The 15,406-nt window shown below is 41.5% G+C and overlaps 1 protein-coding gene across 1 annotated transcript in view; it reads left to right on the forward strand.

The window, feature by feature from the left end:
* Positions 1–607: 607 nt before the first annotated feature.
* Positions 608–15,406, forward strand: part of ltk (leukocyte receptor tyrosine kinase) — a 71,543-nt gene continuing 56,744 nt past the window's right edge. Inside the window, 2 exon segments of the mRNA XM_029675141.2 lie at positions 608–729; positions 851–924. Of these exon segments, the coding sequence (XP_029531001.2) occupies positions 870–924 (55 nt within the window). The 5' untranslated portion in view covers positions 608–729; positions 851–869.

A 15,406-nucleotide genomic window follows, 5' to 3' on the forward strand; every position in this document is an offset into this window, starting at 1 on the left:
TAAATCTTTTAAGGGGGGGGGTGAGAAGGATTACTTTATCCTATCCTAGGTATTCCTTAAAGAGGTGGGGTTTCAGGTGTCTCCGGAAGGTGGTGATTGACTCCGCTGTTTGTGGATGTCCATCAATAATTTCACATGATATGTTACAAATGACAATTCTTACTATATATTAAGAATTTGCAAAAAATACTATATGTTAACTTGCTAATGTTAGCTAGGCTATGTTTTCTGTTTTAGGGTTAAGTTTAGAAGTTAGGTTAAATGGTTAATGTTAGGGTTAGGGTGAGCTAAAAGGATTAAGGTTAGGGAAGGGTTAGCTAACATGCTAAGTAGTTGCAAAATGGCTAAAAAGTAGCAAGTAGTTCAAAGTTGCTAATTACAATAATGCTAAAGATGAGATTCAAACTTGCAACCTTAGGGTTACCAAACTTTACATTCCGTATCATACTAATTGAAGTATCCTGGATTTACATTTACTATGTTACGTCCATTGTATGAGACCAGGCTGTGCCAACAGTAAAACATGACCATACCAACCGCCATGCACAAAGCTCTCTGCAAAGCAGTAATATACAGCATGTACCACAGGCAGGCTTTAGGACCAAGTTTCTAAGTAGGCAGTGGTAACCCAAAGAGAAGGAGAAGACATTCATTCGGGAGTGAGTTTGAGTTGGTTCACCAATTCAGACCGAAACGCTGCAGCATCAGCATCGCCACTATTACAGCAAGGTGAAGTAAAAACTACGCTCGCAAAAAGGCTGCACGTCCTTGGGACCTGGTGATCTAAAACGCGTTTTTGGTTGTTTATCATTTGTTAACATTAATAAATAAAAGTGGCAACTCTTTCCAGGATCCTTCCAAAAGGAGCCATGGATTGTATAAGAAGACACACTTTTATTAATATCGCTGTCAGCGTTTTGATAGGTAAGTAGACTATAGTAATTTATTTACAATTTCCTTAGCTATATTGCGGCACTGAGGAGTCAATTTCAGTAATGTTTATTTATTTTATTTTTTAAATATCTTTGGTTTGGTCTAGATACACAGGAATATACTTCATTCGAAGTTTCAGTATCAGTTCCCCTCACGGTCATGATATGTTATTCTTCTATGATAGGCATATTAATCAATTCATTTTATTGTGAGATTAATACACATTCCTGACCGAATCATTAAGGTTAACATACTTTTAGAGTCATTTAGAGTCATTCTTGCACCTGGAAAATTCAGAACGACACATTTCCATTTGTTAGGAAAGGTTGTGGCAGTCAACTTGTTTACTCAACGGATTTCTCTAGAGGAATATTGTTATTATTGTCTGATCATAGGTTTTTAGGAATAATCGCCTGAGATGGTCAGAACCATTTTGCGACCTATTGTAGCTTCAGATCAACTGTGATTATTAACATTGCTGCCATTGAATAATTCTTTGCTATTTGACATTGTGATTCTTGGTACCCTGATTATTTGGAATGGTGCTGAATTATTTAAAAACAATATTCACGTGGATAGTCCATGTTGTCAATATTACTTTGACTATGCCTCACTGTATTTCCTTAAAGAGTAAGCCTTCATTATCCTTACAGCCATATGCACATTTTCGCGATCTTCATAATCCATAATGTCTCAATCAGAGAGTTCCTGAGGAACCTGCTTGAATATGTCTGTTTTAACTGTAGTTTACGTTTCTGCATGTACTGTACCTGTATAAGCACACGACATTTACACACGCCATCCCACTGATTTATGAGTAAGTATGACTGCACTCCCAGACAAATTTATTACAAATAAAAAACTGAAATACCATTTTTTAAATTTACTTAAAAGTAATTGTGGCAGTAGAAGCTGATGTGTTCCTAATGCTAAATCATGCATTAGGAAAACACAATTTGTGTTAAATAAATATGACAGGAAAACACTCATGTAAGATTCATGAAGCTCAAATGTAAGTTCAATATGAATAATTTATATAATGTTGTTTTGGCTTGGTTTTAAAACATGTTTTACTTGCATAAAACTCTCAACTGTTTAAATAGAACAATTATATGAAAAACTGTCTTAATTAACAAATTAGAGTAGGTGGTTTTGCTCTCCTTTTATAGTGGCTTATTTATTTATGTTTAATGCAATCGCTCTTGCTATATATCACGGCAGAATATTCTTTAGATGAGGAACATTGAAGTATTTGACATCAAATGTGTTAATTACATCAGAACAAATTAGTAACTACACTGTAATAAAGTGGTATCAGAGGAACCAGAACTATTTTCACAGACCTTTTATTACTTGAAATAGTGCAGCTTCACAGATTCTATTATTTTGGTAGTCATCCATGTGCTCATTACATCTGAAAGCATGTCTTGTAGATGGGACCAATCACCGTAGTTCATCCAATACATCTTATTGTAATATATTCATTTATTTCCCGAAAATGTATTTCTTGTGATGAACTGTTGCTTTAGTCAAATAGAGGCAGGGAATTCCAAGCATGTATATATTATTTTGATAACAAGTTTATAATTTAATCGGGTCTGAAAGCAACCAAAACAAATGCAGATTTGTAGTGTGCACATTGGTAGATAATCTAGTTTACACGTTTGACTGTGCTGGCAGCTGCTACCATAGAACTACACAGATTTTCTCAATATTAAAACTTCAAATCACCAGCTTGCCCCTTATAATAAGAAGTTTACCTGTCTTGAAATGTTGTCTGTCTTGACTATTTTCAACCTACAGAGGTATCTTAAAAATATCTTAAAATCAGGTAAAATATGTTCAATCTTTGACCTTGATGCAGTACCTTATAAGACAAAGGAGCTAATCGTGGGCTACAGGAAAAGAAGGGCCAAGCACGCCCCCAAACACATCGACAGGGCTGTAGTGGAGCATGTCGAGAGTTTCGAGTGACTTGGTGTTCACATCACTAAGGACCTATCATGGTCCAAACACACCAAGACAGTCGTGATAAGGGCACGACAACACCCCCTCAGGTGTCTGAAAAGATTTGACATGGGACCTCAGATCCTCAAAAAGTTCTATAGCTGCACCATCGAGAGCATCCTGACTGGTTGCATCACCGCTTGGTATAGCAACTATTCAGGCATTCCGACCGCAAGGCACTACAGAAGATAGTGCGTACGGACCAGTACATCACTGGGGCCAAGCTTCCTATGCCAGGCGGTGTCAGAGGAAGACCACAAATATTGTCAAATCCTCAAGCCACCCAAGTCATCAATCATTCAATCAAATTTATCATCAGCTGATGTCACAAAGGGCTGTACAGAAACCCAGCCTAAAACCCCAAACAGCAAGCAATGCAGATGTAGAAGCACATAGACTGTACTCTCTGCTACCACACGGCAGGCGGTACATGAGCGCCAAGTCTGGGACCAAAAAGGCAGATTCTACCACCAAGCCATAAAACTGCTGAACAGTTAATCAATAAAATGCAAATGAATTACTTAAAAATCATACAATGTGATTTTCTGGATTTTTGTTTTAGATTCCGTCTCTCACAGTTGAAGTGTACCTATGATAAAAATGACATACCTCTACATGCTTTGTAAGTAGGAAACACTGCCGATTTTGCAGGTTATCAAATACTTGTTCTCCCCACTGTATAGTGCAATCGGAATGTATTCAGACCCCTTCACTTTTTCCACATTTTGTTATTAAAATATTTTCCCCTGATCTATCTACACACAATACCCCATAATGACAAATCAAAAACAGGTTTTAAGAAATGTTAGCAAATGTATTTAAAACAAATCTGAAATACCTTATTTACTTAAGTATTCAGATCCTTTGCTACGAGACTCAAAATTGAGCTCAGGTGTATCCTGTTTCCATTTATCCTGTTTTTATTTTTTATTTCACCTTTTATTTAACCAGGTAAGCTAGTTGAGAACAAGCTCTCATTTGCAACTGCGACCTGGCCAAGATTAAGCATAGCAGTTCGACACAAACAACAACAGAGTTACACATGGAATAAACATACAGTCAATAATATAAATAAGAAAACAAAGTCTATATACAGTGAGTGCCAATAAGGTCAACTAAGGGAGTTAAGTCAATAAATAAGCCATGGTGGCAAAGTAATTACAATATGGCAATTAAACACTGGAATGGTCGATGTGCAAAAGATGGATGTGCAAGTAGAGATACTATGGTGCAAAAGGAGCTAAATAAATACATACAGTATGGGAATGAGGTAGATAGATGGGCTGTATACAGATGGGCTATGAACAGGTGCAGTGATCTGTGAGCTGCTCTCACAGCTGGTTCTTAAAGCCAGTGAGGGAGATGGGAATCTCCAGCTTTTTGCAGTTCATTCCAGTCAGTGGCAGCAGAGAACTGGAAGGAAAGGCGACCAAAGGAGGAATTGGCTTTGGGGGTGACCAGTGAGATATACCTGCTGGAGCGTGTGCTACGAGTGGGTGCTGCTATGGTGACCAGCGAGCCGAGATAGGGCAGGGCTTTACCTAGCAGAGACTTGTAGATAACCTGTAGCCAGTGGGTTTGGCGACGAGTATGAAGCAAGGGCCCAGCCAACGAGAGCGAGATCATCCTTGAGATGTTTCTACATCTTGATTGGAGTCCACCTGTGGGACATTCAATTGATTTGGACATGATTTGGAAAGGCCCAAACCGGTCTATATTAGGTCCCACTGTTGACAGTGCATGTCAGAGCAGCCATGAGGTCGAAGGAATTGTCCGTAGAGCTCCGAGACAGTATTGTGTCGTGGCACAGATCTGGGGAAGGCTACCAAAAAATGGCTGCAGCATTGAAAGTCCCCAAGAACACAGTGGCCTCCACCATTCTTAAATGGAACCACCAATACTCTTCCTAGAGCTGGCTGCCTGGCCAAACTGAGCAATCGGGGGAGAATGGCCTTGGTCAGGGAGGTGACCAAAAACCCGATGGTTACTTTGACCAAGCTCCAGAGTTCCTCTGTGGAGATGGGAGAAACTTCCAGAAGGACAACCATCTCTGCAGCACTCCACCAATCAGGCCTTTATGGTAGAGTGGCCAGACGGAAGCCACTCCTCAGTAAAAGGCACATGACAGCCCGCTTGGAATTTGCAGAATGAATACATCCCTGATCACACGCAAACACAGTTCACGTTCATAGCGGCTACATACAAACAGCTTTCCAAACCTTCATATCATATCATCACACTAACCACTACACACAGTCTACATTGTTTCCACCATAATAGCTAACGTCAAGTCAACATAGCTACTAGAACTAACGCGTTAGTAAATCCGCTACAATAATGCAGTACAGTGTATAGTCAGCAAGCAGTTTAGCAGTTACACCGGTGGGCCCCGGTGGCAATAAATTAATAAAACCAAAAGCTTACCTTAACTTGGAAGAGTTCCAGTGTTGGATAGCCATAGCCAGCTAGGTAACATAGCATCCCTCTCTGTTTGAGCCGGGTGTTTGAGTATGCTAAACTAGCTAACTGCATTCGCTAGCTAAGTAAGTGAAAGTGAAAGTGAAAAAATATGAAATATAGCTAGCTCACTCTCTCTTGTTTCTCCTTAATTTTTGAAGAAATGCATTTGTTCAAAACTGTTCAACTATTGTCTTTCTCTCTTTTTGAGTCAATTATTCACCACATTTTAAGCACTGCAGTGCTAGCTAGCTGTACTGTATGCTTTCAATACAATATTCATTGTCTGATCCTTGGATTGGGTGAACAACATGTCCGTTTATGCGGCAAGAGCTCTGATAGGTTGGAGGAGGTCCTATGGAAGTCGTCATAATTACTGTGTAAGTCTATGGAATGGGGGGCCTCCTAGGTTTTGTGTTGAAGTCAATGTACCCAGAGGAGGATGGAAACTAGCTGTCCTCCGGCTACACCATGTTGCTACCCTACAGAGTGCTGTGCTGTTGAGACTACTGTAAACCTTCATTGCAATTTAGTATAGTTTTATCAAAAATTATATTTTTTAATGTTTCACACACACACACACACAAGTCAGAATCGTCCAGAGTAGTGATGCTAGACGGGTGGGCGGGTGCGGGCAGCAATCGGTTGAAGAGCATGCATTAAGTTTTGCGTGCATTTAAGAGCAGTTGGAGGCCACGGAAGGAGTGTTGTATGGCATTGAAGCTTGTTTGGAGGTTTGTTAACACAGTGTCCAAAGAAGGGCCAGAGGTATACAGAATGGTGTCGTCTGCGTAGAGGTGGATCAGAGAGTCGCCAGCAGCAAGAGCGACATGATTGATGTATACAGAGAAGAGAGTCGGCCTGAGAATTGAACCCTGTGGCACCCCCATAGAGACTGCCAGAGGTCCGGACAACAGGCCCTCTGATTTGACACACTGAACTCTATCAGAGAAGTAGTTGGTGAACCAGGCGAGGCAGTCATTTGAGAAACCAAGGCTGTTGAGTCTGCCGATAAGAATGTGGTGATTGACAGAGTCGAAGCCTTGGCTAGGTCAATGAATACGGCTGCACAGTATTGTCTTTTATCGATGGCAGTTATGATATCATTCAGGACCTTGAGCATGGCTGAGGTGCACCCATGACCAGATCAGAAACCAGATTGCATAGTGGAGAAGGTACGGTGGGTTTCTAAATGGTCGGTGATCTGTTTGTTCACTTGGCTTTCGGAGACTTTAGAAAGGCAGGGTAGAATAGATATAGGTATGTAACAGTTTTGGTCTGTGTGTCACCCCCTTTGAAGAGGGGATGACCGCACCAGCTTTCCAAACTTTAGGGATCTTAGACAATACGAAAGAGAGGTTGAACAGGCTAGTAATAGGGGTTGCTACAATTGCGGTGGATAATGTTAGAAAGAGAGGGTCCAGATTGTCTAGCCCAGCTGATTTGTAGGGGTCCAGATTTTGCAGCTCTTTCAGAACATCAGCTATCTGGATTTGGGTAAAGGAGAAATGGGGGAGGCTTGGGAAAGTTGTTGTGGAGGGTGCATGGCTGTTGACCAGGGTAGGGGTAGCCAGGTGGAAAGCATGGCCAGCCTTAGAAAAATGGTTATTGAAATTCTCAATTATTGTGGATTTATCGGTGGTGACAGTGTTTCCTATCCTGCAGTGGGCAGCTGGGATGAGGTGCTCTTATTCTCCATGGACTTTACAGTGTCCCAGAACTTTTGGGAGTTTGTGTTACAGGATGCAAATTTCTGTTTCAAAAAGCTAGCCACAGGATGGACTATTCGATGCTAATGCAGTACGCCACAGGATGTTTTTGTGCTGGTCAAGGGCAGTCAGGTCTGGAGTGAACCAAGGGCTATATCTGTTATTAGTTCTACATTTTTTAAATGGGCCATCCTTATTTAAGATGGTGAGGAAACCACTTTTAAAGAATAACCAGGCATCCTCTACTGACGGAATGAGGTCAATATCCTTCTAGGATACCCATGCCAGGTCGATTAGAAAGGCCTGCTCACTGAAGTGTTTTAGGGAGCTTTTGACAGTGATGGGTGTTGGTCATTTGACTCCGGACCCATTACGGACACAGGCATTGAGGCAGTGATCGCTGAGATCCTGATAGAGGTGTATTTAGAGGGCAAGTTGGTCAGGATGATATCTATGAGGGTGCCCTTGTTTACGGATTTAGGGTGGTACCTGGTAGGTTCCATGATAATTTGTGTGAGATTGAGGGCATCTAGCTTAGATAGTAGGATGGCCAGGGTGTTGAGCATATCCCAGTTTAGGTCACCTAACAGTGCAAACTCTGAAGATAAATGGGGGGCAATTAATTCACATATGGTGTCAGCTGGGGGCTGAGGGGGTCTATAACAAGCGGAAACAGTGAGAGACTTATTTCTGGGAAGGTGGATTTTTAAAAGTAGAAGCTCAAACTGTTTGGGCACAGACCTGGATAGCATGACAGAACTCTGCATGCTATCTCTGCAATAGATTGCAACTCCACCCCGTTGGCAGTTCTATCTTGGTGGAAAATGTTGTAGTTGGGGATGGAAATTTCAGAATTTTTGGTGGCCTTCCTAAGACAGGATTCAGACACGGATATTAGAGAGATGCATAAAGCAATCACAGGTGTTGATCAGGAGAGCTAAGACAACAACGGGTAAATGGCGATTAATGGGCAGAATGGGTCAGTTAGGTACGTACAGGACCTGAGTTCGAGGCTGGGGCCGACAGGTAAACAAAATGAGGTACCATGTTATTGAAACAGTCCAGGGGGCATCAGCTGTGTAAATGAGTGATCACAGGGTCAAAAGAGCAGCAATAGGTGAGTCAAGGTGCTGATCGGTAATCACTATTACGCTAGGCAAGCAGGGGACACAGCGTTCAGAAAAGCTAGCGGGTCGAGGCTAGTAGCTGGTTCTTTGGCGACATCATAACAGAATAGCCTGCTGAAACCACATCGGGCGATCACGTCGGCAGTCCAGTCGTGATGGATCTGCGAGGCTCCATGTCAACCATAAAGGGTCCAGGCCAATTGGCAAAGGAGGTATTGTAGCCCTAGAATTAGCTGGTATATGGGCCTAGCTCGAGGCCAGCTCAAGGCTAGCTGGTGCTTGCTTCGGGACAGAGGCGTTAGCTAACAGTGGCCACTCGTTTGCAGCTAGCTAGCTGTGATGATTCGGAGTAATGATTTTGTGTAATGATCCAAAGCGGCAGGAATCCGGTGATATGGTAGAGAGAAGCAGTCCGATATGCTCTGGGTTGATATCGCGCTGTGCAGACTGGCAGGTGTTGTCCGAGCTAAGGCTGGCTGATGACGGAGGAAAAAGGCGAGGACCGCTAGCCGTGGCTAACACAGACTAGTAGCTAGTTAACTTCCATCTCCTGATGGAAGTTCCAGTTATAAGAAATAGAAATACAGATATGTACCACGTTGGGTGAGGCGGGTTGCAGGAAAGTATATTTAGTTCATAGATAGAATGTGAGATTAAGATATGTACAAAAAAATACTGTCTATTTACACAGGAAAAGACAAAAGACAAAGTCAGAGACAGATACACATACACACGTCCTACCTACTGCACCACCATCTTGGGAAAAATTAGGTCAGGGCACTGTGCAGGCCAGTCAAGTTCTTCCACACTGTTTTAGACAAACCAGTTCTGTATGGACCTTGCTTTTTACACGGGGCATTGTCATTCTGAAATAGCAAAGGGCCTTCCCCAAACTGTAGCCACACAGTTGGAAGCACAGAATGTCATTGTATGCTGTCGTGTTAAGATTTCCCTTCACTGGAACTAAAGGGCCTAGACCAAACAATGAAAAACAGCCCCAGACCATTATTCTTCCTCCAACAAACTTTACAGTTGGCACTATGTATTGGGGCAGGTAGTGTTCTCCTGGCATCCGCCAAACCCAGATTCGTCCGTCGGACTGCCAGATGGTGAAGTGTGTTTCATCACTCCAGAGAACACGTTTCCACTGCTCCAGAGTCCAATGGCGGTGAGTTTTACACCACTCCAGCTGATGCTTGGCATTGCACATGGTAATCTTAGGCTTGTGTGCGACTGCTCGGCCATGGAAACCGATTTCTTGAAGCTCCTGACAAACACTTATTGTGCTGACGTTGCTTCCAGAGGCAGTTTGGAACTCAAGCTACTCGCTTCGGCCCTCGGCGGTCAGGTTCTTTGAGCTTGTGTGGTGTATATCCCTTTGCCACTGAGCCGTTGTTGCTCCTAGATGTTTCCACTTCACAGTAACCGCACGAGTGTGGCTGAAGTGGCCAAATTCACTAATTTGAAGGTGTGTCCACATACTTTTGTATATATAATGTATTACCTCAATTACCTCAACTAACCCGTACGCTTGCACATTGACTCGGTACCGGTATCCATTGTATATAGCCTCGTTATTGTTCATTTATTGTGTTTCTGTTTTTACTTTAGTTTATTGAGCAAATCTTTCTTACTTACTCTGCATTGTTGGTTAAGTGCTTGTAAGTACGCATTTCACGGTAAGGTCTATTTGGATTGGTTTTACAAAGCAAGAGACATTAAAAGTGAAGCCATGCTTCTCTACTGATTTTATGTATTATTTCCTGGCATTGTTTAGATGGCTCACCAATGGCATTGGTTTTCTGGTGCATAGTTGATTCGCTGCCCTTATTATCCACATAACTGATTAGATAACCTATCCAATGGTCATCACAGTAAAATCACAGGACACAGTACTCACTCTGAATTAGCAAATATTGGTATCATTTTCACCGCTGTGGCACAGTCAATTAGTTCTTATTCTAGCGTACTAATGAAAATAGCCCCTCTACAACTTAGTTTGCAGAACATGTTTGAGCATTTATTGTTCTGCAAGATGACGAAAATGTTTTCCTGTAAATGCCAGTTAACTATTACCAGAATTATGCCTCTTTGTCTAAGTCTAAATAGGCCTGTGCATTGTTTGGGTTTGACTTTTGCTTTTAGTATGATTGAAGAAGCAACTGCCAAAAGTAAGGAAGGAATCGAAACCTGATTTGAGGTTACTTCTGAAAATATAATTGATTCATCAAAATAACCATGTACGACTCAGAGACACTCTCATTGGAATCATTGAGCTATACTGTAGGGCTTTTTGTTCACTGTAGACTTTTCAATAACCAAGAAGAGAAAGGAGGCTTAACTTAATTTGTGTTTTAATAAGAAGAACCGCAATTAACGTCTGTCCCCCCCCCCCTTCCAGTAATGCTTAGTATTCTGTCTAGGTGAAATTAACACCAACAGCAGATATGTTGTCTTTGAAATCTACTGTCCATACTTGCTGAACCTTCACATTGATTTCAGTTACTTGTACTTCTAACTTAATTTGATTGTTTTGAATTGATATACATGCTGAATGAATTCAATGCAAGTGCCAGTTACCTTTTTCTTGAGGCAGATCCAATCTATAAAATAATAAACTCATGTTGATGTGACGTCTAGCAGGCATGTTACATGAGTAGAGTGGTACGTTGGTTACGCATTTCCTACACGACATGTCTACTGGAGAAAATCTCAGTTGGGAGGGAGCTCCTTTAGGGTAGGATACTGCTATTGTAAACAGTCTTTGTACAGACATATGTACAGTAGGCTATACATCATATTATCGTAGATAGATGCAGTGTTTCCCCTCTTATTTATTTCAGCGGCGGTGGCAAAGTAAGTAGTGGGGGTCACTGCCTCCCGTGAGATTTTTTTTTATAGAACGACTGTGATAAGGTCATTTCTGTTGATAAAAAAAAAAAACTACATTCTACTCCCAAAAGCATGAAAATGTAATTATGTTGACACCAATCGGAAATATAACTGATACACTGTAGGGAGATGAGGAGCAAGCAGTGCACTCATGGCTCTAATTTGCACCACTGCTCAATATGTTTGAACTTAAAGGGATGGTGCGAGATTTTGTCATCTAAGCCCTGTTTCTACATACCTAGAGTCAGAACTCATGTATAACATTTGATTGTCTCTGCGTGCAGTTTGCAGGGGCATGAGGTGTTGGAGAGCCATTGTCTTTATACTATACCACTCAGAGGAGTGTCCCACACTACTGTAGATACCAAAGTGGCTTGGGAGAGAGAGTTTTGAAGCTAGATCACTCTCTTTACACTACAAAACTATGTGTTGTGGAACTAGTATGTGTCGTCAAACTAGTGTAGTGTAAAGAGGATCTTCTATGGAAGAGCTGTTCAGGCCATTGTGAAAACCTGTCTGTGCTGTAATGGCACCTCAGTACCTCCAGGCTCTGATCAGGCCCTACACCCAAACAAGGGCACTGCGTTCATCCACCTCTGGCCTGCTCGCCTCCCTACCACTGAGGAAGTACAGTTCCCGCGCAGCCCAGTCAAAACTGTTCGCTGCTCTGGCCCCCCAATGGTGGAACAAACTCCCTCACGACGCCAGGACAGCGGAGTCAATCACCACCTTCCGGAGACACCTGAAACCCCACCTCTTTCAGGAATACCTAGGATAGGATAAAGTAATCCTTCTCACCCCCCTTAAAAGATTTAGATGCACTATTGTAAAGTGGCTGTTCCACTGGATGTCTTAAGGTGAACGCACCAATTTGTAAGTCGCTCTGGATAAGAGCGTCTGCTAAATGACTTAAATGTAAAATGTAAATGCTGTCATAGCTGATTCAATATGCTAACTTTATGCTATGGTAATATAGTTAACATTAGGTTGGAGACTGGATTTTTGGGAATGTTGGACTTGGCAAGAATATTTAGAGTGCATTGAGAAAGTATTCAGACCCCTTGACAGGGTCTTCCAAATCGACAATGACCCCAATGTTGTGGCAAAATGGCTTAACGACAAGGTACAGTATTGGAGTGGCCATCACAAAGCCCTGACCTCAATCCTATAGAGAATTTCTGGGCAGAACTGAAAAAGTGTGTGCGAGCCAGGAGGCCTACAAACCTGACTCAGTTACACCAGCTCTGTCAGGAGGAATGGGACATAATTCACCCAACTTATTGTGGGAAGCTTTTGGCTACCCGAAACATTAGACCCAAGTTAAACAATTTCAAGGCAATGCTAACAAATACCAATTGAGTGTATGTAAACTTCGGAACCACTGGGAATGTGATGAAAGAAATAAAAGCTGAAATATATAATTCTCTCTACTATTAGTCTGACATTTCACATTCTTAAAATAGTGGTGATCCTAACTGACCTAAAACAGGGAATTTTTACTCTGATTAAATGTCAGGAATTGTGAAAAACAGAGTTTAAATGTATTTGGCTAAGGTGTATGTATAAACCTCCGACTTCAACTGTACATAAGTATTCAGAGCCTTTACTCAGTACTTTGTTGAAGCACCTTTGGCAGCGATTACAGACTTGAGTTTTCTTGCGTATGACGCTACAAGCTTGGCACACATGTATTTGGGGTGTTTCTCCCATTCTTCTCTGCAGATCCTCTCAAGCTCTGTCAGGTTGGATGGGTAGCGACAATGAACAGCTACTTTCAGGTGTCTCGAGATGTTAGATCGGATTCAAGTCTGGGCTCGCTCTGGCTGGTCACTCGAGGACATTCAAAAGCCACTCCTGCGTTGTCTTGGCTGTGTGCTTAGGGTTGTTGGCCTGTTGGAAGATTAACCTTCGCCCCCATCTAAGGTCCTGAGCGCTTTGGAGCAGGTTTCCATCAAGGATCTCTCTGTACTTTGTTTCGTTTATCTTTCTCTCAAACCTGACTAGTCTCCCAGTCCCTGCCGCTGAAAAACAACCCCACAGCATGATGCTGCTACCCCCATGCTTCACCATAAGATGTTGCCAGGTTTCCTCCAGACGTGACGCTTGGCATTCAGGCCAAATAGTTCAATCTTGGTTTCATCAGACCAGAGAATCTTGTTCCTCATGGTCTGTGAGTCCTTTCGGTACCTTTTGGCAAACTCCAAGCGAGCTGTCATGTGCCTTTTTCTGGTACCCTTCACCAGATATGTGCCTTGACAAAATCCTGACTCTGAGTGCTGTGGAAAATTCCTTTGACCTTATTGCTTGGTTTTTGCTCTGACATGCACTGTCAACTGTGGGAAATTGTATAGAGACAGGTGTGTTCCTTTCCAAATAATGTACAATCATTGAATTATCTACAGGTGGACTCCAATCAAGTTGTAGAAACATTTCAAGGACGATCAATGGAAACAGGATGCACCTTATCTCATAGAAAAGTGTCTGATTACTTTTGTAAATAAGGTATTCCTATTCTTAATTTGTAATACATTTGCAAAAATGTATAAAAACCTGGATTTGCTTTGTCACTATGGGGTATTGTGTTTAGATTGATGTGGATTTAGAAATGTTTTAATTCATTTTAGAATAAGTCTGTAACGTAACAAAATGTTTTCAGGGTCAAGGGGTATGAATATTTTTAAATTACACTGTGCTCTATAACCTCCAATACTTTGATTCTCACTTGAATCTGTTTATTATGATGCCATATTAATAGTTGTATTTTTACTGTATGAATCGTCAATGTAATTGAACAGATGGGCTGTTCATTGAAGTAAGCAGCTAATTGTGAATCCTGTCTCAATTAGCAATTAACGCGGTGTGTGAATATATTTGAATAAAGAGGAAGAATATGAAAACCCTTTAAAGACTCAAGGACATTTTAGAAAACACAATAATATACTGCAGATGGTGCCTTTGATGCAAATCATTTTGTAGCTTGTTGCTCCTAAAGCTCAATTAGAGGGAAATAATGAGTGATGGCATGTTCAGACATGTTCGAATTCTTAAGTAGTGAATGACAACGTTTTACTATCTGATGTGTTTTACATCTGCTAAACACATGGCCCAATATTTTTTTTCTTAACTAGGCAAGTCAGTTAGGAACAAAATGTTATTTTACAATGACTGCCTACCCCAGCCAAACCCTCACGACACTGGGCCAATTGTGAGCCGCCCTATGGGACTCCCGAACATGGCCAGTTGTGACACAGCCTGGGAACGAACCAGGGTCTGTAGTGACGCCTCTAGCATGATGATGCAATGCCTTAGACTGCTGTGCCACTCAGGAGGCCCGCTATATAACATCTTGTTGGCCAGAAGTAAGAAAGCAATAACAAGACATTGTCTATCACCTCAGATACCAACCATCCAGGACTAGACCAACAAAATCCAAGATATGGAACAAATAACAGCTCAAATCCACTTGAAACCTGACCCCTTTGTAAATACCTGGACCTACTGGACATCATTTTTAAACCAAAAAACAACAGAACCCTTCTAAATAACAGACCAAAATAACTCCAAAACATAGAAGAATGAAAGACAAAACAGGAAGAAGGATAATTCACCAGAGTGAAGATGATGGAAATGTATTTATCTTAAACAAAAATGTATTAAAGTTGTATTACATTGTATTTTATTAAATAAAGTAGTGCTCCCAATAGGTAAACATCTGATTTCGTGTACAAAACTGTCCATGGCATGCTCCTGCTCCTTCATAAGCCAGTGATGAGCCATTTCCAGGTGGATAATCAAAACCAGGCTGTGAAAATGTATTTACCCCTTTTAGATATTATTCTAAATGATAAAGACTTTCAACATGTTTTCAGGTAAACAATCCCTAAATGTATGTTAAGTGAATGATTGAAGCAGTTAGATGGCAGGCCTCCCTGAATGGAATACAGACTGACACGTCTATTAAGTGATGACCTTCTGTACCGTAGATTGCATGACTCACTATGGAATTGTTGATTTTAATGCAGAATTTAAAGGTTCTCACCTTTTCTAACCAGATGATGCCATCTACAGTATATATACAAAAGTATCTGGACAACCCTTCAAATTAGTCGATTTGGCTATTTCAGCCCCACCCGTTGCTGACAGGTGTATAAAATCGAGCACACAGCCATGCAATCACCATAGACAAATATTGGCAGTAGGATGGCCTTACTGAAGAGCTCAGTGACTTTCAACATGGCACCGTCATAGGATGCCACCTTTCCAAGAAGTCAGTTTGTAAAA

Source organism: Oncorhynchus nerka, linkage group LG12 (assembly GCF_034236695.1).
Source record: "Oncorhynchus nerka isolate Pitt River linkage group LG12, Oner_Uvic_2.0, whole genome shotgun sequence".
In the NCBI taxonomy this organism is placed as follows: Eukaryota; Metazoa; Chordata; class Actinopteri; order Salmoniformes; family Salmonidae; genus Oncorhynchus; species Oncorhynchus nerka.